Here is a 25,070-nt window from a genome sequence, read left to right on the forward strand (position 1 = left end):
TGTTAGACATTAGAGAAGACAGACAGAATGTTTCAGTGAAGGAGGGTCCAGTGTCTCAACCATGTCCTGTAAATTGTCAAACAGCAACACTTGAGCAAGTTCTATGTGAACTGGGATCCCAGCCTGGACTTAGGTCTGCAGGTTTGGGCATACTGACTGCCTCTCTTTGCACAAAATAATTTGATTTTTCAATGAACACTTTCCATCACCACAAGCTACACTCCAGGCATGGATCAGAAAAGCCCATTTACTGAGCAAAAGATGGAGTTATACTTGGGAGATTAACTCCCATTTTCAGGAGAATCTGATTTTTTTTTTTTCCTTATAGAAAGTGAGTTAATTTAGTTTTTAATCTATGCAAACTATGAGGATCATCTTCCAAATATGACCCGACTATAAACTGGGGTAGTACTATACTGGGAGGTTTGGCAAGGGATGGCAGCAATACTACTTTTAGGAAGAAAAGTGGGGTAGGATTCTTCAAAGGCTCTTTGAGTCTTTTACCTGCTGGAAGAGAAGTATCAGTCAGATGACATGTAAGATCAGGTGTGTATGGACCTACTACTAACACCTATACATGAGTGTTTGTCTTCAGCATGAGGATTAAATTCAGAAAGGCACATACCTAGTGAGCACTAGTAGTCCATCTCCTGCATGTGTCCCAAACATGTAGGGACACTTTCAGAGCCCAAAAAGCAGTCTGTGCAAAGATGGCTAGAAACCTCTAGTGCCTCTGGGGCAGCCCTGGAGACATGTTCAAGCAACACCACCAGAAGTCATGCAGGGCATTTGTTGTCATTTTTCTTCATAAGGTCTGTAAACCATGATCTAGAAACACACACCCTATTTCATCATCCCAGTACAAAGTTGTGTCCTTTCTGTCACCATAGGACAGGGATCTTTATCCTTTTGAGACAAGGCTATCAACTTCTTACAGCAAGGCACTCATATTTCAGAAACAGAGTCAGCACTACCCCATGATTAGCATCCAGATCACCTTATATGAACCATTACTCAGGAGTAATATTTGGGTTTAGAGTTCAAAGGTGTCCTGGCTTTAGCTTTAACAGTTATTTTTCTCCCTCTTAGTAGCTGGTGCAGTGCTGTGTTTTTGACTTTAGTCTGGGAACAGTGCTGATAACACACTGATGTTTTTAGTTGTTGCTAAGTAATGCTTACTCTGATCAAGGACTTTTCAGTGTCTCATGCTCTGCCAGGGAGGAGGGGCAAAAGAAGCCAGGAGGTAGCAGAGACAGGACACCTGACCCAAACTAGCCAAAGGGGTGTTCCATACACGTCATGCGCAGTATATAAACTGGGGGCAGTTTCCCAGAAGGCCCAGATTACTGCTCAGGTCAGGCAGGGTATCAGTTGGGGGATGGTAACTGTATTGTGCATCACTTGTGTTTGTTCTTTTTTTTTCCTTTCCCCTTTTAGTTTATACTCTCTCCCCTTGTTATTTCCCTTATCATTATTATTATTGGTTGCAGGAGTAGTGGTTTTGTGTTATACCTTAGTTAGTGGTCTGTTCTTATCTCAGCCATGGAGAGTCCGCTATCCAGCTGTGTGGATTGATGCAGATTTCGACTTGTCCTGAAGGTACAGTCAGAAACTTACACAGGTGCTTCATTCCATCATTGTAATTCCTTTCTAGCATCAATTAGCAAGAAATTCGCTGTGTTGCCTTCAGGACCACAGAAGGCAAAAGCAGACTGGCACATTGTTTCAGCTTTAACTAACACAGTAAAATCTGGTCAACTGATCACCCTAGAGGAACTGATGATTAGAAATAATTACCCATCATTCATTTACCTGCACCCAGACGTGTGATTTTACAGATACAATTTCATTCCATATTGAGGCATAGAATTTTATTTTCAAATTTGTAATAATACGGTGTTTCTGTCGACATGAAATCCTGTCTGTAATTTGCACACTGTCTATTTCATGGGATAATTATACAGATTAATGCTTATGGTACACTTTGTTAAAAAATGATTCAGAGCACTCAGTGCTTAAGAACTACTGTAAATGCTTCAAAAAAGAAGTGAAATTATCAGAGATGTCTGCTCTGTTTTCATAGATGCAGTCATCACCAAAACAGATAAACAAAATTTGCCAAGTGGAAGAATTGTTTGCTTCTATCTTTCAGAATCAAAGAATCCTGAACAGTATTACAAAGGTTTAAGACTATCAGTTACCTCACAAATATTATAGAATATAACCAGATCACTTCATCACACTCATTACTGGGACTACCATAATTTAAAGGTTTTTTTGCACTCTTCTAATAAACTAGTTTAATTTGAGTAGATAAGGCCCTGAGATTTGACATTTAAATACTTCCACTACAAAGATGAACATTAAGTTCATATGAACTAGAGACATAGAGCAATTTAAGGCTATTACATTTTTGCTAATGAAGCAATCAGTAATGGATTTAGTTTCAACAAATTGCTGGACTGCCATCAAAATAACCAATTTAAAAACATTTCTCAGCCTAGAGTTTGTAAGTTTTTAAAAAAATAAAATCTTGGATTTTCTCTCATTCTGATCCAGCATTTTGCCTCCTCTTCAGCTTAATCCAGATGCCATTATTTGGGCGAAGAATCAGACCTCCAGTTATACCAAGCTCTTCCGGCTTTTGACATGACTCCACCCAAAAGCGGCGCAAGATGAGAGCTAGAAGAGCTTTCTCCTCCATTTGTGCAAAACGCTGACCTACAAATTACAGGGCAGTAAAAAAATAAAGATGCTATTGTCAGGTTGTACCAACAGTTGCTGCATTTGCATGTTCACAGTGATACTCCATGGAACACAGGACAGCAGGAACTGTGCCTTGAGAACAGAACTTGATTTAGGTCAAAACTAACTGCTCAATCTAGTACTTTTCCCTGCATGACAACTCTGGCCTTCCTGGGATAATTCACAGCACACCTTCCTTCCCTTAGCACACAGACCTGAAACAGCACAGTCAGCACTTTACATGGAACTAATACAAAACACAGCCTTGTCATGTCTCTTGGATGGACTTGATAGGAGGGAATGAATGCAGGAGAAGATACAGCACAGGGACTGTGAGAAGAGACAAATCCATATTTGCAGAGGAGCAAAGGAGATACAACTCCAACAGAAAGATATACTTTCCTTCAATAAACACTAAGCATCACACAGATCAGTGATTTGATAACACAGAGGGCAAAGTTCATTTTACACTTCAGTGAAAGGTGGAGAAGGAAAAGGGAGAACAGAGAAATGTGAGGGAAAGCAAACAGTGTCACCATAATCCAGGCAGCTCATTTAAACTACACTGAAAATAGCATCAGGACACAAAACTCAGTACTCAAAACTTTTTCTGTTCTCCCTTCTGTATAAGATGCACAGATGGGTATCTGTACATATGTACACAGTGATTTATTACTGCAATGATACTAGTGAATCACCTCTCCTACACATGTTCCTGTACACCCAGGAACTAGCTAGACACGTAAAATTAGACTCCTCTTTGAAACATGGGAAGATCTAGTCTGCTGTTTTTATGGGAAGGGTACCTCCTCCCAGTGAGCCTCATTAAAAATAAACAAACTCCAACAACCCCACTCCCCAAAAAAAGAAAACAAAACAAAACAAAAAAACAGAAGAAATCAGATTTCTTGGTTTGCAAGTGGCATGACAATTGCTGAATGTTCCCCACCTGCACTTAAGATCAGTGAAGGGAAAAGTCTTTTCATGTGTCCTGCTATATTAATAACAATGCCCCTACTCTGAGCTCAGACAAATGCCAAGTATCTCAGTGCCACCTGAAGAGCTAACAAGTTCTAGGATGCCAGTGAAAACAACAGAGCAACAATGGCGTCAGAAAGAGGGAAAGAATACATCAGTTGCAGACTGCATCTTTGGGACACCCAGCTGAACATGAGATAAATAGATGAGTTGTTTACACAGCAAAGCAAGAGCAGGAGATCTGCCTTCCCTCGCTCTGTCTTGCTGGCACTGAGAATCAGAAATTTGGAAGCAATCCTATCCTAACACAGGAGCCCATTAACATGCTTCCAAGCTGCACAGGCAGTGAGGAGGAAAAATCAGCATGATAGACATTGGCCCTGGGAAGAAAGGAAACCCTGGGGAAGAACCAATGTGGCAGCTCAAGCACCAGGCTTGCAGTGGAGACACTGCTCAGAATTTGGGCTGGGGCTGAAGCAGCAGCCTGGAGGAGAATAGGACATAAGCAGCAGGCACATCAAAACTTACATTTCTCATACACATGCTGCTGCCAGTTACCATGCTACACACTGCAAGTGTTTCTCCTTCAGTACATACCAATGCAGTTCCTGGGACCAGCTGAGAAGGGCACATAAGCATATGGGTGCCTTCCCTTGCAATTTTCAGGCAAGAATCGCTCAGGCTTGAATTCCTCTGGGTCAGGGAAGATCTCAGGGTCTCTATGCAAGGCATAAGTTATAACAACAACATTTGTGCCTTTCGGTATTTGATATCCTCCTAAAGATAAAAGGGAAAGGGTTAAAACAACAGCAAATAAGTGACTTTCTATATACAATGGCACAATAAAAAATAAAACAATGCTGACATTTACTTGGGAAATACTTTGGGTTGATGCTAGCAGGATAGGACTGGCAGACTCAGGACACTACTTACTAATAGAGCAATCCTCTCTCAAGGCACGGGCAAACAGTGGAACTGAAGGGAAGAGCCTAAGGGCTTCTTTCAAAACACACTCAAGGTATCGAAGCTCCTTCAAATCATCCATTGTAACAGGACGCTCAGTGTTGCCTGTCCAAAAAGAAATAGAAGGATGAACAAGACCAAAAATCCCCATTTTTTGGTTCACAAAACTCATTCCAGCTCCCTCCAGGATCTCTCATCATGCACCAAGACCACATAGAAGAAGGTGATACACACTGACTAAATGTACATGCCTTGCCCCAAAGACATAAAGTTGGTTGTACTCTCCACAGACCTTCTGGCACACATCCCAATCACCTCTAGCTATTGAAAGCTCCAGAAGTGCCCCAAGACATGTTCCTACCTCCCCTTCTACATCTAGGCTTATAATGTAACATATCCCCACTCACAAAGGCAACCACCACCACAACCACAATGAAGGGGGAAACAGAAACATACCAAACACCTCATCCAGTTCTTTGTGAACCTTCTTCTGGGCTTCAGGATTATGTCCAAGTAAGTACAGGGCCCAATTCATACCAGCTGCTGTTGTATCATGGCCCTAGAAGTCCAGATTTACAAAAAGACATTAACTTCAACACCATTCCTGTGTACAAGTAAGTTTTGTAAATACCTACATACCCAAGTAGTAAATGGTAGAAAGTGACAATTATTAGTCTCATGACCACAAAAAAAAAGACCAAAACAAGAGGGTAGAACTCTACCCAACATGCTGATTTATCAGGATGTAAGACACCCCATGATTCTGTCACACTGAAAACTGAACAAAAGAGAAAAGTGCTGAAATTACCCAAGCAAATGAACCTCTCCTCTGCCTTCCACAAGTTACATGAACCATCAGTATATCTACACAATGAAACAGATGTATACACACATTTTGATTACTGAGGGGCCAAAGACTACCACAGGAGAAATACAATGGACACAATCTGTAACCCTTACAAAATTATCCAAAAGAGGGTCTAATGAGACACAGTACACTGACCATAGGAGGGAATACTTTTTCATCTCCTATGAGAAGCGGATCAGCTATTACTGTTCTCAGCACCTCATAAAAACTTGGAAAGGAAACAAAGGGAAGAGGAACCAAGAAAACCCAAACAAACACCAAATCAAATAAACAAACACACACACACAAAAAAGCAAAACAAAACCCAAAACCAACCAACAAACAAACAATCAAACAAAATCCCCAAAATGCAAAAAAAAAAACACCAAACAAAAAAACTGGAACAAAAAAGGGAGAAGTTAACCAAAACGGGTTTTGGCTCTAAAAAGGCAGACTTCCTGGGAAGTTCAAGATGCTTGCACCTCTTCAAAGTCCAGCTACAGACTAGTACAGGAAAGTTAAGATATAACCTACAGAAGCTCTCTTCCCATCAGCAGTAATACGACTCTGAATTAAGGTCTTCTGAGATGGAATGCAGGTCCACATAATGGAGGTGTGTGCAAGACTTGTGAAAGTCTTGTTCAGATCCTTCACTGGACAGGGAATGAGACGTGAGAAGACAGTACACCAATCCACAGTCAATGACAGAACCAGGAGGTTACAGTCAACATGGCAAGGAACAAAGTGTGAGGAGAACTGACAAAATGCAAGGCAAAACACTAAAACCATTTAGAGCTCTCTTTCACATTAATAAGGTTTGTAACAGGAGCTGAGAACCCATGGCCCACATCAGCTATTAAGCTCTCACCACTCACCTGCTATCATGAGTAGAGCCTGCTCACACAGGCAGGGCCTGCCACATACATATTGTCCAACATTTTGCCAGGGTACTGGATCAAATGTTTCTATCCTTTGGTAGTTTCTATCCTACAGAGATTTCCTCTTAGGCTTCCAGGGCTAAAATTACTTCATACTAAAAGCAACCTCCTGAACTAAGGAAGAGTCAGTACCTGCAAATGGTGAACCTCAGGATCTCAGGTTCTGGGGAGAGATGAAAAAAAAAGGGAAAAAAAAAAAAAAAGAAAAACACCAAGGCAAAATCCCCCACAAACAAACAACCCCCCTCCCAACCAACAAATCAATGGGTTCCTTGGGTACCTCAAACATGAAAGTATCCACTTCCTCACGAATATCATTGTAGTCCAATTTGTTCCCTTCCTCATCTGTTGCATTCAGCAGCATGTCTAGGAAAGCTTTTCTCTTTTTGGACCCACTTTCTTCACAGCAGCCATCAGTATCATGTTTCTTTTGCTTGGCATTTTCAAGTTCTGCAACTTTTTCTGCTATGACCTGAGATTAGAACCATTAAATTGGATATGATGCATGCAGCACATGCGCAGTCTACATCACACAGATTTGTCCTAACACTGAACAGCCTTTGTGAGACCAAGAAAATAACTCATTGATCATCAAGTAGTGTAAACACATCCAGAAAATCTGGAACAAGCCAATTGTGAAGGCCAACATTACTGACAGAAGATCACAAAACATCACCATGATTTGAACAGACTTACCATGATGAAGACAGTCTCTATCCAATAACTAAGGAACGGATGACAGACTGAAGAGAAGCCAGGACACTCCACAACCCTACATCTGGACTACACATAGTATAGCTGGAACTACTATACTAATGCTTCTCAACTTTTCTTCAGCATGACAGCAATGCTTGAACTTCCCTTTTTAGGTTGAAACACAGCCCCAGTGACAGAGATTTCATGCTGTCACCACCACTGTCATATCAGCAGAACAAAACCCTTCAATAAACTGGCATTGCTCTCAGCAACTACAAAATAATTTAAAAATAAAGGCTGTAGAGTATGTAATTCTATTCAAAGAAAGCACTGAACAGGAAAAAAAAATTACTGTTATATACACACACAATGTTCCCCTCACTGAACATATACATATAAAGACACATCTGAACCACCTTTTGTCTCAGTGACACATTAGGTGATGTTATTATTTACTGCTCCCTTGTTTTCTAAGGGATATTAGTATTTACTGCTCCCAAATTTTCTAAGATTTGGCTTCTTATATTCAGTGCACCAACCCATCATGGAAAGAAAGCGTTACCTTAGGTCCCTTCAAGAGCCTCTCTTGTGCCACACTGCTGCAATTCCCATTAAAAAGAAGCAAAACATGAACTACTCAAAAACAATGCAAGGTGGATCATTATATGTAGTGAAAATTCAGAGATTATTTCCTTTGTTGTGGACATTGATAAAATGACATTGTGGGATACACACATTTCTTTCAAGGAAAGCAGCTTCTCTGGTAACATTTTAACAGTAGATTTGGGAAGGCAACCATTGCCAAGAATAGCATGGGAATTAATTGGTGAGAGAAAGGAGTGTTACATGCACAGTCCAATACGGTGATAGAATGCTGCATTTTATGCCAAGTCAGTGATATATGCTTAATGGTTTCTGTGTCAAAGCATCTTACTGCTGATGTGGGGACCTCCATGTGTTTGCTCATCTCAGCAGTTCTCCTCTAAATAGGGGAAAATGAATACAGACTTCAATTTCTAAGAGCTGGATCACGTGGTATTACCACACAGAACCCTATGCCTACTGCTACAGACGTGGCAGTGAGCTGTTGCAGGCAATTCAGTTGTGGAGGATCTGGGGCAGAAAAAGAGTTCAATGAATTCTGGTTGTTTGTTTTGGTTGTCAAGGACCTGCAAGTCCTGTTACTCCCTTGGAGTTGTATACTCCTTTGCTTAAATACAACAGAGCTCCTGACAGCAAAGTCAGCTGTTGTATTCCTTTCAGGGAATTCCTCAGCATCCAAACAGAGAGAGAGTTCGCCTTTTAATATATGCATATTAAGGGAGCTGAGCCTCACCCTCATTTGGAAACTCTACTGGGTACAAGTCTTCATTCCAACAACTAAAATGTACCATTAAAAAAAAAAAATCTATACCGTATCTGTAAAATTGTGAAGGCTCTTGAGGTTCTTCTCATGCTCTCTTCCTTCCTTGAACAGTGAATATACAAGATCAGGCCAAAGCCACGGGCTCATCTGTCGCTGTTGGATTAGATCACTCATCCTAGGGACACAATAATTACATCATGGAACATTCCTTGACCAAAAAAAAAACCCCAAAGCCAAATTTACAGAACACTTTCAAGAACAAACAAACAAAAAAGTACTACTTCACCCAGTGAAGTGGAACTTAAGACATTGCATGGGTTTAAACCCATTTATCTGAAGGGAAGGCTGTTCATATTTGTTTCCTGATTTTGTCATTTGTCCCAGCATCACCATCATTTATATTGTTATGCATTGATCTCTGAGAGTGTGTTCTCATTTAGTTGGAATCCTCTTGAAACAGACATGTTCAGCTCTCCAGTCCAGTCCTACTCCACATCAGTAAAGCATTGATCATGATGAAAAAGATGCATACATCCTGAAAATACTACTCATGTCAGGGAGGGTTCCAAAATATCTGCCCCAAGACCTCAAACAGCCCTCTGAATGCATTATATTTCTACTTGACTGTCAGATAATACATATGCCAAACAGCAAATGGAAAGTACGTAAAGAATATGAAAATTCAAGTATTCTCAAACAGAACTGGAGTATATTTGGAAGGGCAGATTGTCATTGCTATTCAGCTCCTGCACATACTTTTGGCTACAAAAAGAGACTTTGAAGAGTAATTATTAAATTTAGGCCAACTTTGGGCCCACAATTTGGGAAAGACCAAGCAACCAATGACAATCAAACCCTCTAATTCTACCCCTTTCTTTGTTATACACCTGTCTCAACAAGACCCATCAAAGGCTAGGGGTGAGATCATAGAATTGTTTAGGTTGGGAAAGACCTTTAAGGTCATCCAAACTTTAGGAGTCCAACCACTAACTTAGCACTGCCAAGTCCACCACTAAACCATGTTTCTAAGTGCCTCACCTACACCTCTTCAAAGTACCCGCAGGGATGGTGACTCAACCACTTCCCTGGGCAGCCTGTTCCAGTGCCTGATGACCTTTTCAGGGAAGAAATTCTTCTTAGCATCCAATCTAAACCTCACCGGCACAATTTGAGGCCATTTCCTCTTGTCCTATTGCTTGCTACCCAGGAGATGACCCACTTCACAACCTCCTTTCAGGCAGTTGTAGAAAACAATAAGATCTCCCCTTCTCCCCGAGACTTTTTCTCCAGGCTAAACAACCCCAGTTCCCTCAGCTGCTCCTCATAAGACTTACACTCTAGAACCTTCATCGGCTTTGTTGCCCTTTGTCTGTCTTGTAGTGAGGGGTCCCAAAGTGAACACAGCATTCGAGATGCAGCCTCACCAGTGCCAAGTACAGGGGGATGATCACTGCCCTGCTCCTGCTGGCCACATTGTTTGTGACACAGTCCAGGATGCTGCTGGCCTTCTTGACTGCCTGGGCACAAGCTGGCTCATGTTCAGCTGCCAATCAGCACAGGAAGATAAGGGGAGTGGTGGTAGTAGTTTTTGAGTGTTTCATTTGTTTCTCAGGATTGGGATATTTACTGAGACTTGAGGGTATGAACTCAATGTTGCCTCTGTGTAGCAGCTTGTACTGAAATATAGTGCATTTTACTGAGGCTTGGAGCATTTTTGTGGAAGAACTGAGTTTGTGGCTCACAGCAGATGAACTCTTGACACCAGTAGCATCAACTCCAGCCCAACTACAAAGCAGCCAAGGAAAATGTCCATTTACCTGTAGATAGCACGAACATAATCAGAATCCTTATTCTCCTGAGCACCCACATTCTTGCCCATTGCTGTTTCTGCGAGGAGGAAATCATCAATGGTTCATGAGTACAAAGTGGAATGCAGAGTCCCTGTACACAGTAAGTTACTACTGCTCTCAGGTTCCGATAGTCACCACTTTGTCCTTTGAGCAGGTGAATACACATATCCCTTTCCAGGTAATGAGCTTGCTTTATATTTACACTCCCAGGAACTCTGCTCCTCAACACAACCTCACTTCCGACTGCTACATCTGCCCTGCCCATCCCACACACTCACCTGCTCAGATGCACACCAAACACCCTAGGGAAAAGGATGGCCTTGGGAGGACAGAAATGCATTCACACAACATGCAGCAACATTCCTCTTCAACTGTCTCCTCACAGGACACATGAGGCACAGATGTACTCATGAGTCCCTGCATCATTCACAGCCCCACCACATAAATGAAGAGGACTTACCACAGATGATATCAAGGGCACACAGAGTGATGTCCAGAAAGACATCAAATGGTTCCTTGTCAACATGTTTCTCAAGTTTCTCCAATAAAATAGTTCCTTGTTCATTCATAACCTCTAGGAAGTCAGTTAAGATTGTGAAGTGGAACGTGGGAGTTATCATCTTCCTCCGCAATCGCCACTTATCTCCAGTGCTGCAAAATTAACAAGGAGAAGGAAAGGTTAAAAACTCCAAGGCAAAAATAAAATCCTCATCATCACAGGAAGTATACAGTAAAAAAACTGCAGCCTGAAACACCTTCACAGACAGATATGCTGTAGATGGCTCTTCAAGTTGTCCATAGTACTTCCTAGAATAGAAATATTTCTTGCCCCAGCTCTCTTCAAAGCACAAACTACCATTTCTACAGCTGCTATCAACAAAAGGAGATGCCAACAAGCCTCTGGTTGCTCAGTGTATAGGCTCTTCTCTATAGAAGGATGGAGTAGAACTCAACTATAGGACAAACCAGCTATTTAGGATCAAGACCCCAACTAACTGCATTGTCTCTGTGAATCACCACTCATGCAGCTCTTCATCCACTGACTAGGAAATGAGGATTGCAGAGAATTAAAGTAGTCCACAGGCATTACCCAACTGACTGTATCAAGGTCTGGTTACTTTATATTTTGGTCCCATCACAAAGCACAAGGAGTTAATCTCTGAGGGCCCCAAACTGTCAACAAAGCTCCACTGCTAACAGGAGCACCTTGACCTTCTCATAAAAACACAGAAGAGGCACAAAGGCACCAGAGGCACTTTACACCAGAGGCACCTTGCTGACTCTTTAATATCTGCATCATCCAGACCAAACCCTACTTGACTATCCCAAGACCAGAGGACATCAAACCCTTACATCACTGCTCCTTCCTCTCTTTGCTCCTGACTTGCACTCTCACCCAGGCTCACCTCTTACAAGCCTTCACTTCATGAGGGAAATGAAAGACAGAGTTAAGATACTCTCTCATCTGACCCCAAAGTATCACCAGTCTCGGGCCCATCCTACTTGGTTTGCTGTGCCACCAGCTGAGATAAGAAATGCACACAGTTGCAGTTCTGCCACAGTCCAACCACCTCATATACATCACAACATTCAAAACATCCAGCCCGTAGCACTGCAGACTAAATGACGCCACTTGCCATAGGATACAACCTCCCAAAATCCACATTCATTTCAAACCTCTGAACAAAACACAGCAATGGCCAAATTTGCCAAGAAATACATTATGCCAAAAGATTTTTTTATCAGACATTAGCTTCTAAACAGAAATCAAGACTACCACAAGGAATAAGAGTTCTACAGGTATCACCTCCATCTCTGTCTAAAGATACACAGAGCATTCCTGCCACCAAGTCCTCTTCATGTCATATACCCTACAGATTCCAAAAGGACACCAAGACACCTGCAATTCACTATACCTTGTCAGAAGTCCAGTGCCCAGCCAAGGCTGCAGGAATTTGTACATGTATGATTTTTCGATATGCTTCGAGCTGTTCAGAATGACCTGTCAAAAAAAAAAAGAGGAAGAAAACGTTACTTGTTAGATGGAGAGAGATTTCTGCAGCTAAGATTACTTCACACAAACTCAGTTCTTCCACAAAAATGCTCCAAGCCTCAGTAAAATGCACTATATTTCAGTACAAGCTGCTATATAAGGGCAACATTGAGTTCACACCCTTAAGTCTCAGTAAATATCCCAATCCTGAGAAACAAATGAAACACTCAAAAACTACTACTACCACTCCCCTTACCTTCCTGAAAAAGATAAATTTATGTTAAACCCACAGGCAGAGCTCAGAGAAAACCTAACGTTTTTAGCTTTAACCAAACTCACAAGAAGTACTATCTTTTCAATAAACACTCCAACAAAGAAACAACTCTATCTTCCCAGCTCAAGGACAATCATTGTCAGTAACAAAACTAACAACTATATTTCATGCCATCAAGACAGACCCACCAAGTTCTAATGCAGTTAGACACAAGGCACTGCAACCTGCATTTCATAATGTCCTATCCCGATATCAGTGGTCCAGTCTTCCCTGGTGTTTGCTTCTCTGTTCTGATCTTGGGAGCAGAAGCTTTCATACAAAGCTAAAGGAGATGCTTCTTCATAAAAAACCTAGTGAGTTGGTGCTTTCATTTGCTGGCCATCTTCAGTATTTACTTTTTTTCTATGGCTAGACTTTTTCTATTCTTCCACTTTCACCCTTTCTCTAGCACTGGCTCAAGGACCATCTCAAGTAAAATCAGTCCAAGAACAACTTTTTTTTTTTTTTTTGCAAAAATTACATTGAGACAATAGAAACTAACATGTTGGACACTGCTTTGCATGTTAGTAGAATAGACAGAGAATAGACAGGAGACCAACTGTTGTGGTTTAAACCCAGTCAGGCAATTTGTTCACTCACTTGCCCCCACTTCTTGCCCTCCCCCTGCTCCCGGAGGGATGGAGAGGAGAATCAAAAAGAATGCAACTCCCATGGGTTGAGATAAGAGCAGTTTAGTAACTAAGGTATAACACAGATCACTACTGCTACCACCAGTGATAATAACGATAAAGGAAATAACAAGGGAAGAGAATACAACACCTCACCACCAGCCAACCAATAACTCGACCCCAAGCCCGACCAAGCACCGACCCATACCTCCTCCAACCCTGCAGTCTCCCAGCCCTTCCAGGTAACTCCCAGTTACATCCCGGGCATGATGTGCTGTGGTATGGAATACCTCTTTGGCTAGCTTGGGTCAGGTGTCCTGTCTCTGTTTCCTCCCGCCTTCCCCTCCTCCCTGGCAGAGCATGAGGCTCACAAAGTCCTTGGCCAAACCAAAACATCGCTGTTATCAGCTCTGTTCCCAAGCCGAAAGTCGAAACACTGCACTGCACCAGCTACAAAGGAGGAGAAAAATGACTGCTACTGCTGAACCCAGGACACTAGCACACTCACCTCCACACTGTCAGGGTGATACAAAACCACGACAGGCAACGGTCCTATCCAAAGTTTCAGCAATGGCCAACTCCTGAACTCTTCAACATAAGTTTGTAGCTGTTTAAAAAAACCTCAATGAAAAAAGCAGATTAGAATTTTTTATAAAGGTTTTGCTGAATAAGCAAGACTTCTGTAATGAACTTTTTTTCACCATATGCCCTGTAATTATGTTTTTATTGTAGTTTTATCTTGCCACTATGACCAAGCAGTGTATTTTGCACCTAGCTATCAGCTCTACTGGAGAACTGTTTCTTTACAGCTACACCCTTGAAAGCACTCTATTCTAGAGAAACCTCTCCTAGCTGTAGATAAGGCAGCTTGATTTAAGCAGTCTCCAAGCACTGTAGCATGGGCTTTCTGTATTGCAATACTCTCCGTAACAGTTAAGAAACAAATCAAATTTTATCAAGGCTATGCTTAGATTTTGGCTTATCTGACACCAGCCAAAATGCTATATCAAGATACTTCTTTACTTTCCAAATACAGTGTCAAGCCTTTTCCCATCTGAAGCCTCATTGCCAGTACCACATTTGTGGTGCACATATAAGTGATGTCATGCACAGTAGTGGCAGAGCACTGCACATAAATCAGTATCACTTGAAATGTCTAGTTTCTGATAGCTGGACTCCAGAAGAAAATTTTTGGAGCCCTCTCACCAGCTTTTGACAGCTGGTTGCTCCAACTTAAACTCCACTCTTGTCCTTTTAGAAACCTTATTGAGGGTAAAGTGGGCCACTTATAGGGCCACTGTGGTTTTGGCAATTCAGATGTTCCCACCTCTAAGGGCACAGACTCACATGATTATTTATGCTACACACCACCTGAAAGATAACACTGTTACCTAGCCTCGAGCTGGACTTCATACCAGTGAGATAAGCAATCCTGCCAGTTCTCCACCCATGTAATTATCCACTTATCCGGTCTACATCTTGTCAGTTTAACTATACCAAAAGCATGGGAGGTGGTATAAAAGACCTTGTTGAATCAAATTACATGCCATCTTATGCTCTTCCCTTGCCCACAGATCCATCTATCGCAGAGGGCAACCTCATTCACTTTGCAATTATAGAGGAGGTGGCAGCTATCAGGATGTTCAAGGATTAAACATGCCTTCACCTTTTCACAAACCAGATTAAACGATACATGAGTCCCTCTAAGGCCTCTGCAGGGCTGAAAAGCCAAAGGTCCCCCCAGAAAAATGAAAAAAAGCCTAGTTTCCTAATACACACCCAAAAAGCAGTCCCTAGTCATAGGCAAAGTTCTAATGACACCTCATCCAAAAGGCTTAAGACTATCAGATTATTTTGCTGGTTTTAGAACATTTTCCCTAACATCACCATAATTAAAATATCATAATTTCACAGCGTTTTTCTACCTATATCAATAAATAAAATCGCCATCAGATGACAATTCATTTTTCTTTCTGCTAAAAAACCTCCTTTTTTCTAAAACCTATACTTCTTAATCACTACATATTTAATGAAAAATATTATAAACCACAAACTTCACTCATATAACTAAAGGAGAACAAAGACAGGTGGTCATGGGCTTAACTGAAGCATGGAGGCTATGCAACTCCTGCTAACAAAGGAGATGACAGACTTCATACAACATAAAAGTCTCATTCAAATTGCTTTTTGGAGAGAGAAGCAATGGGTGAGGGTTTTTTGTTGATGTTGTTATTAATTTTTTTATTATTATTTATTTCTAAGAAGATTTAAAAAGAAGGAAAGAAAAAGGAAGAAAAAAGATTTGCGTCATAGTCAGGCTCTTCTGGCAGCATACCTGGAGGTATGGCACAGCCAACAGCGCATGTGCACAGGGCAGAATGGTATACATAGGCATCACAAAACACACCCAGAAGAATCTGCTGGTCCACTAACAGCACAGCCAGAGCCACTTTCATACCACCACAGACTCCTCAAGGACTATGCTCCTATGCAAAACCAAGTACCAAATGAAAAAAAAAAACACATAGCTCATTTGACTCTCAAGCTCTCTGGCAAAAAGACGGTACCGTTGATCAGTGCAAGAACAGAAAGTTTTGCTTTTGAGGGATGTACTACCAATACTCAGTAAGTTCTTTTGCATCTAATGCAGAAAACTGAGGAATAACTAATTCTGAAACTGACCCAGCAATTCAGCATGCTAAAGTCCCTCGCACATGCTCACTTCGAGGAAGATAATTAAAGGAGTATTTTTCCTTCGCAAGCTAAATCTTCGTTTGGATCGCAGCCATTGGTACACAGTACTTTGCGCTGTGAAACAGCATTTCCTCAGAGAGCACAGAGCATGCTTCCTTGTCAGAAAAACAAACTCCACAGCATTCATGCTCCACACCACCACCAACTTGGAATAAGTCTGAGTCCAGCATGAGCATCTGGAAGCCACATTTAGATTGATCTCCCTCCAACCTTTGCTGGTTAACAACCCCACATTTGTGCAGCATATCTTCTTTCCCTCCCATTGCTCACTTTTCACACCGTTCCCCTCTTCAGGTTGCCCAAAGGCCCAGAGACACCTAAAGGCAATGGCACACCCTACAAACCCCCCCACCCAAGCCAGCCACGCTGCAACCACCCAAGCACCTCACCAGCACTGGCCCTTCCAGCAAAGCCCCACACAATTCAGGGACATCCCCCCCCCCCATACCTGGGCTATAGCATAAGCTGCCCTTACCTTCTCCCCTCCGCTCCATGAGCAGAGCATTTCCCAGCACAGGATAGCAGGGGCTGACACCCGGTATAGGCTTCAGCACCCACCATCGCCTCCAGTAACCCATCAAGGAGGGCAGGGAGCTCACAGCCACAACTGCCAACAGCAGAGCAATGACCCCAGCCCCCAACTGCAGCAGCTGGGGTCCCTCGCCAGCTCCCTGCATGACCCCCATCATCACCTCCCAGCCTCCTGCTGCAGTCCTTGATCCCTACTGGGGAACGAGCGCTGCCGGTACTCCCGTACTCGGCTTTGCCTGCACCCAGCTGAGTGTGCCAGGACCAAGGCACCGGAACAGGAGGCGGAGCTGTCACACAGGCCCTGGGGGCAGCTTCCTGCCAGGAAAATAAAGAGAGATCTAAAAAACACGTGTGGAGAGGCTGCCTGCAAGCACTGCCTGACAGCAGAACAGCCACAGGGAACAGTACTGTCTCCCTGCCCTCACTCGGTTCCTCTGACTCAAGTGAAGAATGAGGAAGTTCTTTGCAGGCCTTTGCAATGTCACAGAAAGAAAAGACACAAACTGCTGCCAAGAGAAAAAAAAAAAAAAACACCTTTTTGTTGCTTTGGAAAGGATGGGTTTTCCCAACATCATGTCTCTACATCTGTTTGCAAGTGCTCAGGGAACACGATTTTGCCATACATAACTGCTCCAGTGATCTTCAACGTGATGCCTGAAGGGTTTCAAGTGCTTCAGATGGGGAGTACCTTCCCTCAGTTGGGTGGATGGCTTCAGGGGTTTACACAAACCAGAGCCCATATAGACCCACGATCAAGGGCAGCACTGCAAAGCATGTTCATGCTTCATGGCTCCAATAGCCTTCACTGATCTCACTGTTGAATGCTCAATCACAGGCTAAAGGATGTCAGTAGCACCAGCACCTGTGCCACAACTTGCAAAGTGCCTGGGCAGTGATGCCATACACACCATAGGCCCTGCTGCCCTTCCTGCTTCAAGAGGATCCAGGGTCTCTTACTGCTGCAGGGCTGCTGATTACCTGCTCCTCAAAGCCTCCAGTGCTCAAAAAATCCTTGTGATCAAACAGAAGTTTGGTGAAAAAGACACTGTGACTTCATTCCCTGAATATACCACAGAAGTTTCTTACAGCCACGGTCACATATCTGCCATCTGCTTTGTACCAAAATCGACTGCACTGACTGCACTGGCATTTTTAGTAAACCAACAGCAACGACCTTAAGGGAAGAAACACAGAGAAAGCTCAGAACATCAAAAGTAAAAACATCAGAGTAAATTTGGGCACTTTGTTCCTGCAGTTTCCCAGCAAACACTTCATCATAAATACTAACTGTTGCAATTTTTTGCAATGTAAACAGCTGGAAATTAACTCTGTCATACTTGCTGTTATTTGTAATGCTTTATGACAGAAAGTAGCAGATACATACCCTGACTTGTTAACACATAAAGTAAGCTATGTGCCATCAGTCCCCTCTTTTGTTCAGGTGACATCCCAGGAAGGAAGCATGCATGCAGGATTAACAGGCTCACCTTTTGTAGGGATCAACTGAGTAATTATGCTCTCTTCTTTATAAAAAAACTTGCAGTTTGTTGCCTTCATGAAGCTGATAACTAGATGAAGTTGTTAATTGTAATTCTGAGTCAAAATCTGTGTTTCTAACTGCTCATAACTCCTTCTGTAGGAAAAAAATAATGAGGAACAGTGAAACAGCAGGGACAGGGTGAAAAAATCACAGGGAAAGCAGTAGGGAACATATCGGAACAAACATTGCAAAATCCTGTCAGCAGCTGGCAGTGGTAATGCTGCTAACAAAAGGCAGCAACTGTACTGGAATGAGGTACCCAAGAAAGACGAAATGAGAGGTCTGGTATATGTGAGGCCTAATTACATCACTGAGACTTGCAATCATTACAAACCTTGGAGGATGTTCTGTAGGAGAGGAGTTTTCTACCAGATTGTGATTGGCACTCCTTTTTCACATGGAGAGCTACTTGCTCAGTGTTGAATTTCAGTTTGTGAATCTTTGCTTTTATAAATGCATTTAACAGAACAAATCTGTTTTTACTCAGCCTTTCACCTAAGTGGAAAGCCTACCTGCCCATGCTAACAGAAGGCATGAATTCTGTCAGGCTATGTCAGTCCACAGGCACAATGGCAACACAGACTTCTGCTGATCCCTAGAATGCACATCTGGATTCTTTGATAAAGAAATCAACAAAGTGTTCATTGCCAGCAAGAAAAACAAAGATCTAAAGCAAGGCTAAAATGAATGTGATATGACACAAGAACAAGAGTACACAACACATTCTGAAAAACTGTGATGTGCTCTTTACATTAGTTCTTTGCTCCAGCCAAGGCAAACCATGTTATCATCCCTTGCAAAACACACAGCACCTGCACTAAGCAAGAATAGCCAGTTACTAACTTAGCAATCACATTTAATTTGCAGTTAGGAAGGGTTTTCTTAGAAACATGATTAAACTTTCTACATGATTTACTTGCACTGAAAAAGAAGTGCCAGATGATGAGCAACTGTTCACTGTGTGGTCCCACTTCTGCCATTACAGAACCAAACCACTGCATATTCTTCATTTAGTCCACAATGTAAGAAGTGCCATAGATTTTAAGGGACACATATTGCCCTTGCTCCTTTGCATTTTTGTCAATACATAGTACAGGCAGGAGCACTTATGAGAGCAAAAGTGCATTTTGGACAAACCGCTGAAGATGATGGTGCAAATTTCAAACATTATGTTATCTTTGACCTGAGATTTTTGAAGAAACTGCATCAAACTGACCTGCAACTGTATGAAATCAACCTGCAACTTCAAAGCAAAAGCATTCTACTTTCTCAGATACTATACCATAATATCACCAGTGAGTAAACTTAGCATAGCCAAAAAAAAAAAAACTAAGCCAAGAAAATAATTTAAAAATGCTTTCATTTACTCAAAAGAATGAAGCACTTGATGACCATTTACAAAAACCAGAACTCTGATTAACAGTACAGAAATAAAACATACATTACAGATGCTTTTCCTTACATTACCAGTGCTTGAAAATTCATAAAAAAGGAGTGAGGAGAACTGGTATTAGCTCCCAAGCAGAAGAAACTGTTCCTGTTTTTAACTGCACAATTTGAGCAAATAATTGTTTCTTCTCCTTCCTTTCACTTTCAACAGCTCTTAAACACATCTACTTAAACTGCTGTCTTTCTGATGGACAGAGAAATTCCTGACTGTGAATGCACTAAGTGCTATTAGCCAGGGACCTGATCAGGGCTGTGATCTCTGGGAAGAATGCAATCCCAGTCTCCTCTTTGATCTTCCTGTCTGGGTCTACACAAAGAGATATAAATAATGCGTTCATCAGTTAAGTACATATTTTTGTGTTAAAACTTTGAAGGCTTGGATATTTCAAAATATGATTAATTTGCCCAGTAACAGTCACTATTTTATATGGAATGTCAACAAGTAGGAACAGTCTTACCAACTTGTTAGTGTGCAGGTTCAATTGCTCAGCATCTACAAATATGTTTGGCCTAGCAGGGAAAACATTACTTCCTCTAAACAAAGTTTATCCCAGCAGTTCCCATAGTTAACTGACAATTAAAACAGCATAAGTAGAAGCAATGAATTAATATAATCTCGAATTAAAGGAAGGAGAAAAATTTGGGATAGACAACGTTTACAAGAGAGCAACTGCAGTAAGTAGACAGACTGAAAAATGGAGTAATGCTAAAACAGAAGTTCAGATAATATACTGCAAACTCCTGTTTAAAAGTACATATTTTATGTATGACTGGTATTTGGATAGACTAGAACATCTTGAACAGTGAGGAAACACTAAAAAAGTGGGAACAGGATTTCATGGTCTGAACATAACTTATTTGCTTCTATGGGAAGAATAACAATTCCCTAAGGAAGGACAGAAAAAGGAGGAATGCCTGAGAAGAAAGTGCAGCAGTAGCAGCATCTTGATGCTGCAGAGTGGACACCTCAACCATTTATTTCATTTTGCTCTGATTTTTAATCTAACCTCTGGTCAGACAGCTTTCAAAGAAGGCAAAGCAGGCATCCTGAGAATTGAAAGGCTCAGCAGAAACCAGCATACTGCACGTTCTTTGTTACACAAGATACTAGCTGGCAAATTTAGCAGTTCAATCTTCCATTCAGTGCAGAAAGGTTCCATATCTTCCTAAGATGGGTTAAAAAGCAGCCTGAAATCTCTTCCTAGAGGTTGGAGGATTTATCCAAAAGGATCTGTACTAATGCTGTAAGCCTAGAAAAGATAAAATATTGTTTGTTAATTGTGGCAGAATCTGAAAGATGCTTCAAGATTGCATGAGAGATACTTCTATCAGCCTGCTTAGATCAATGTTTGCTAACTCACCCTTATTCTTACATTTTCTATAATTATGCAAATCATATCATTATTTAAACTTAAGGAACTTCCAAACAAACAAAAATTACATACATTACACTCAAATACCTCAGGAACTTGACAGTCAGCTTTATTGTAACCGTGGAACTAAATAAACCACACAGGACTGCTCTCTTTTTATAAATGTTATAAAAAAAAAGTGTTATAAATGAAAGATGCAAATCAGTATTTATTTTCTCATTTATTTTTCTACTTATGATAAAAATGCAAATTTTCATTTTATCCCACATTAAAAAGTTGACTCAGTGAATTTATATGGGGCCTAAAATAAAATTTATGTCATTAAACAGTTCTAATATGTATCCGAGTTACTACTCTAGCAGCTGCAAAACATCTAGACTGTGTACCATATACTCTTCCCATAACTGTAAATATGCTGAAATCTTTAAAAAAATATAGATACTAAGATGAGGGGGAATCCTTTACCTTCCCCATCATAAGAATGAAACAAAGATTTACAGAATTCCTAACAGTCAAGAGTAGGGATGTCTCATACAAGTAAGAAGGAACTTGAAAACCAAACTCAAAAGGTCTTGCGCAAAGCACACCTGTTGTTCTTTGATGCCAAGATGGCTCTCCCTGAGCACTTCTTGACTGTACGAGGGAATAATAGGTTTTGCTGGTCTTTTGCCTTCCAAGCGGTTCTTACTTTGCCTGCCTATTAAAAATCGTTGACCTGTCCCTCTGTGGTTAGCAAAATCCATGGGAGTCAGTGATCTCTTCTGAGGTGTGCCTGTCTGTAAAATGGAAAGACATATGTCCTGAGTTCAGCAGTAGCAGTCATTTTTTTTCCTTCTTAGTAGCTGGTGCAGTGCTGTGTTTTGACTCCCAGCCTGGGAACAGCGCTGATAACACCGATGTTTTTAGTTGCTGCTCAGTAATGTTTACCCTGACCAAGAATTTTCTGAGTCTCATGCTCTGCCAGGGAGGAGGGGAAGCCAGGAGGAAGCAGAGACAGGACACCTGACCCAAACTAGCCAAAGAGGTATTCCACAGCACATCATACCCAGGGTGTAGAACCGGAAGGGTTAGATCACAGACAGGGTCGGGCTGGGTATCAATCAGCAGGTGGTGAGCAGCTGTATTCTCTTCCCTTGTTATTTCCCTTATCATTATTATTATTGGTGGCAGCAGTAGTGATTTGTGTTATACCTTAGTTACTGGACTGTTCTTAACCCATGGGAGTTACATTCTTTCGATTCTCCTCCCCATCCCTCTGGGAGGAAGGGGCGGGGGGGAGTAAACAGCTGCATGGTACTGAGTTACTGGCTGAGCTTAAACCACGACAACATACTAATGTTTATCTGATGAAATAATTTGATTACAGTTTTTATGACCAAGTCCAGCAGAGTCATACCAAACTGCAAAGCTCTAAACAGTAGTACAACTGCACACTTCTAGTGCATAGACACCCTCAAAGGAACTGTTTGATGCATTAGACTTGAAAAAAATCTCTTCCTCATACACTAATCCTGCTTCTCAAAGTCCTACACCCTCCCAAAACCTTTTAACATCCTCCTCTCTACAAGCAGTAGGAATTCCTCTACATCAAAAATCAGGAGAGAACCAGTAAATGAGATCTTCCGTAGACTTAACAGTGGGCATGAATGGAATCTTCTTCACTTTTCCATGTCCCTACTTGCATTGTAACATACCCTGAATGTATGAGTTGTGTTGGGCCTTGAAAATTGATCAGTAACAACAGTTCTTTCTCTGAGTGGCCGTTGCTCTCTACTGCCAGGCACTGCGCTTGACACTCTGCTATGAGCATATCGTCCTCGATGCTGAGAGAATTAAAAAGAGCATTAAAAGAATGCAGAAATTGAATTGGTTATAATAAAAAATTTCTATTGCCAAGCAAAACAAACAAAAAATCAAACCCACAAAACAAGAAGAAAAATATGTTTTCACTAACTGAAAGCACCAATTTAAGGTAATTTAAGGATACTCATGTTTTGCAAGCAGATTTGAGAGTGTTCCATAACACTAGTTTATAATCCCCCAAAGATTTCTATTAATTAAAATAATAGATGTTATGCATGTCTCAAAATACTACTCAAAAAAATTCAAGAAATTATTATTATATACCAACATGCCAATTTATTATTTCCCTGTCCTTCAAAAATAAATATCAGTCAGATTTATCTGTTTTTCCAGTTGGCATCCTTTTCTACTTCAATCAGCGTAGTTTTCTACTTCTTATAACCAAACATTAGTGAATAAAACACTGAAAAGAGGTAACCAGCCAGCCAGGTAGTAACTTTGCACTTATTTGACTCTGGATTTTTTCACATACTTTTTTTTTTTTAAACCAGATTTTTCTGTTGTCAGAGGAAAGTCTTTCCACCACGATGTGTTTGTGACCTGAGGTTTTAAACTGGCTTCTCTTGCATTCTAATAGTAACCAAATGCAACTCACATAAGCATGTTAAGACCATGTATTAAATATGAACCAATGCAACCTGTAAAACTCCTCATTTCAACCAGTGACACAGAGAAATTTATTTCCAAATAGTTTGAAGTTCATCACAAGTACAAAAACCAAACACAACTTACAGAGTTCTGTTGCAGTCGAGGTACTGAAAGGCATTTTTCAACAGCCTCTGAGCTTATTGGTGGTAACTTGTTCTGGGTGGTAGGTGCACGAGCAGAAGATAAACGATCTGAGCCAGCACCCCTAGAGAATTTAAAGGATTCCTCTTTTAGGAAAATTCATATTCAAGACTTCTTCACTGAAGTAGTATGAACCTATTAAGCAGTGTATTTCTTTATAGAGCTCAGCTACAGAAAGTAACAGTACTTGACACAGCAACAAAACAAAAAAAAAACAACAAATGCCTCTCCTCAAAAAATACTGTTCTGCTTAGTTTCTTTTTCTCTCTGAATTCTAGAATCAATAATAAATCTCAGGTTAGTTCTCAAGTATTTTGTAAAAATCCTTCACTGGTGATATTTCAGTAAAGCTCTGAAGAAAGCAAAGAATAAAACGAAAAAACTCACAATTTAGTCCCCCTAAGGATTTCATCATTGTATATATTAGGAGCTTTTGAGGAGAGTTGGTCAGAAGTGAGAGAAGGTAACCTACAATGGCTTGGTAGCTTCCTAGAAGGTGCCAGCAGTACCCGAGGTGATGAGAGAACATTGTTATGAGCAATTCTCCCCAACCTAGCGTGCACTGAATTTGGAGCACTGGAGCCAATGCTATGCTGTTTGTCTTCTTGCTCATTCCTAGGGAAAAAAAGAAGGACAAGATAGGGAACGAGGATTAAGGAGAAAAAGAATATATCTTAACACAGTATCATTGCAACCTCTACAAATCATTATCACATCAGTGACACACACAAAGAAGATTATTGCCTTTTCATAATGACAAAACATTTTCTACATATTATGAATTATGCTGCATTTTGAAAATGTCAATACCAACACCTACTGTATTTTTTCTACTGTGGCAACATGTCTCTGTTGGAGTGGTTTTGCTTGAATTGTCATCACACCATTCAAATCACTAAAGTTGCCGGCGAAACGGTGAACCTAGCAAATGCACAAACAAGCATTAATCTTTACCTTTCTTGAAGTAAGACCTCAAAAAGCACATAGTTAGGAGATACTTTAAAAGTTTCTGTTAAGATGGTTTCGTAGAATTCTCAATAGTAGATGAGTCATATACATAGTTTTGCTTATTTTAAACAGATTCCTACAAACAGAACTTGGATAATTTAGTTACTGAATTGCAACTCAATTTGCAATGTAAGTTTCAGTTGAAGATGAGTCTGATTTTCCAAAGTACAAAATAGGAGCCAGGGGACAAAAAGGGGCAATTTATCACTATACACATGAGCTTCCACAAAGGGAGTGGACTGGTGAATGTACTGCAGAGTCCCCTTTTACAATAGGCAAAGGAAATAAAAAGGAATAAGAGAGTCTGAAGCTTGCACGGTTGCAAGTAAAGTACTTCAAGTTGCAACTTCACATCCGGCAGCCCAGGGAAGAGCCTGATTTGTTCTCTTGATTCTACCAAGAGGAAATGACTGGACCACAGTAAAATCAGAATTATTTTCAAAGG

At 41.1% G+C, this 25,070-nt stretch overlaps 2 protein-coding genes across 3 annotated transcripts in view; both read right to left on the reverse strand.

The window, feature by feature from the left end:
* Positions 1 to 1,871: 1,871 nt before the first annotated feature.
* LOC130605126 (cytochrome P450 4V2) lies at positions 1,872 to 16,854 on the reverse strand. The gene is made up of 11 exons (XM_057420338.1): positions 16,548 to 16,854; positions 13,827 to 13,939; positions 12,300 to 12,385; positions 10,844 to 11,034; positions 10,351 to 10,420; positions 8,582 to 8,708; positions 6,752 to 6,943; positions 5,143 to 5,245; positions 4,657 to 4,791; positions 4,321 to 4,500; positions 1,872 to 2,721 (listed from the first exon to the last, which is right to left on the reverse strand). Exons 1-11 carry the CDS (start codon positions 16,759 to 16,761, stop codon positions 2,546 to 2,548), a joined length of 1,587 nt encoding a protein of 528 aa, XP_057276321.1. The 5' UTR covers positions 16,762 to 16,854; the 3' UTR covers positions 1,872 to 2,545.
* Positions 16,855 to 19,486: 2,632 nt separating this feature from the next.
* Positions 19,487 to 25,070, reverse strand: part of FAM149A (family with sequence similarity 149 member A) — a 28,261-nt gene continuing 22,677 nt past the window's right edge. For both annotated transcript variants that reach the window (XM_057420336.1, XM_057420337.1), the window contains exons 9-14: positions 24,438 to 24,538; positions 24,005 to 24,232; positions 23,561 to 23,681; positions 22,660 to 22,788; positions 21,553 to 21,741; positions 19,487 to 20,842 (exon numbers count right to left, since the gene is read on the reverse strand). In XM_057420336.1, the coding sequence (XP_057276319.1) occupies positions 20,810 to 20,842; positions 21,553 to 21,741; positions 22,660 to 22,788; positions 23,561 to 23,681; positions 24,005 to 24,232; positions 24,438 to 24,538 (801 nt within the window). In that variant the 3' untranslated portion in view covers positions 19,487 to 20,809. The remainder of the gene's footprint in view (positions 20,843 to 21,552; positions 21,742 to 22,659; positions 22,789 to 23,560; positions 23,682 to 24,004; positions 24,233 to 24,437; positions 24,539 to 25,070) is intronic.

This window comes from Pezoporus wallicus, unplaced genomic scaffold (genome assembly GCF_028554395.1).
Source record: "Pezoporus wallicus isolate ANWC-B61680 ecotype Strahan unplaced genomic scaffold, APGP_CSIRO_Pwel_v1 contig_5552, whole genome shotgun sequence".
Classification (NCBI taxonomy): domain Eukaryota; kingdom Metazoa; phylum Chordata; class Aves; order Psittaciformes; family Psittacidae; genus Pezoporus; species Pezoporus wallicus.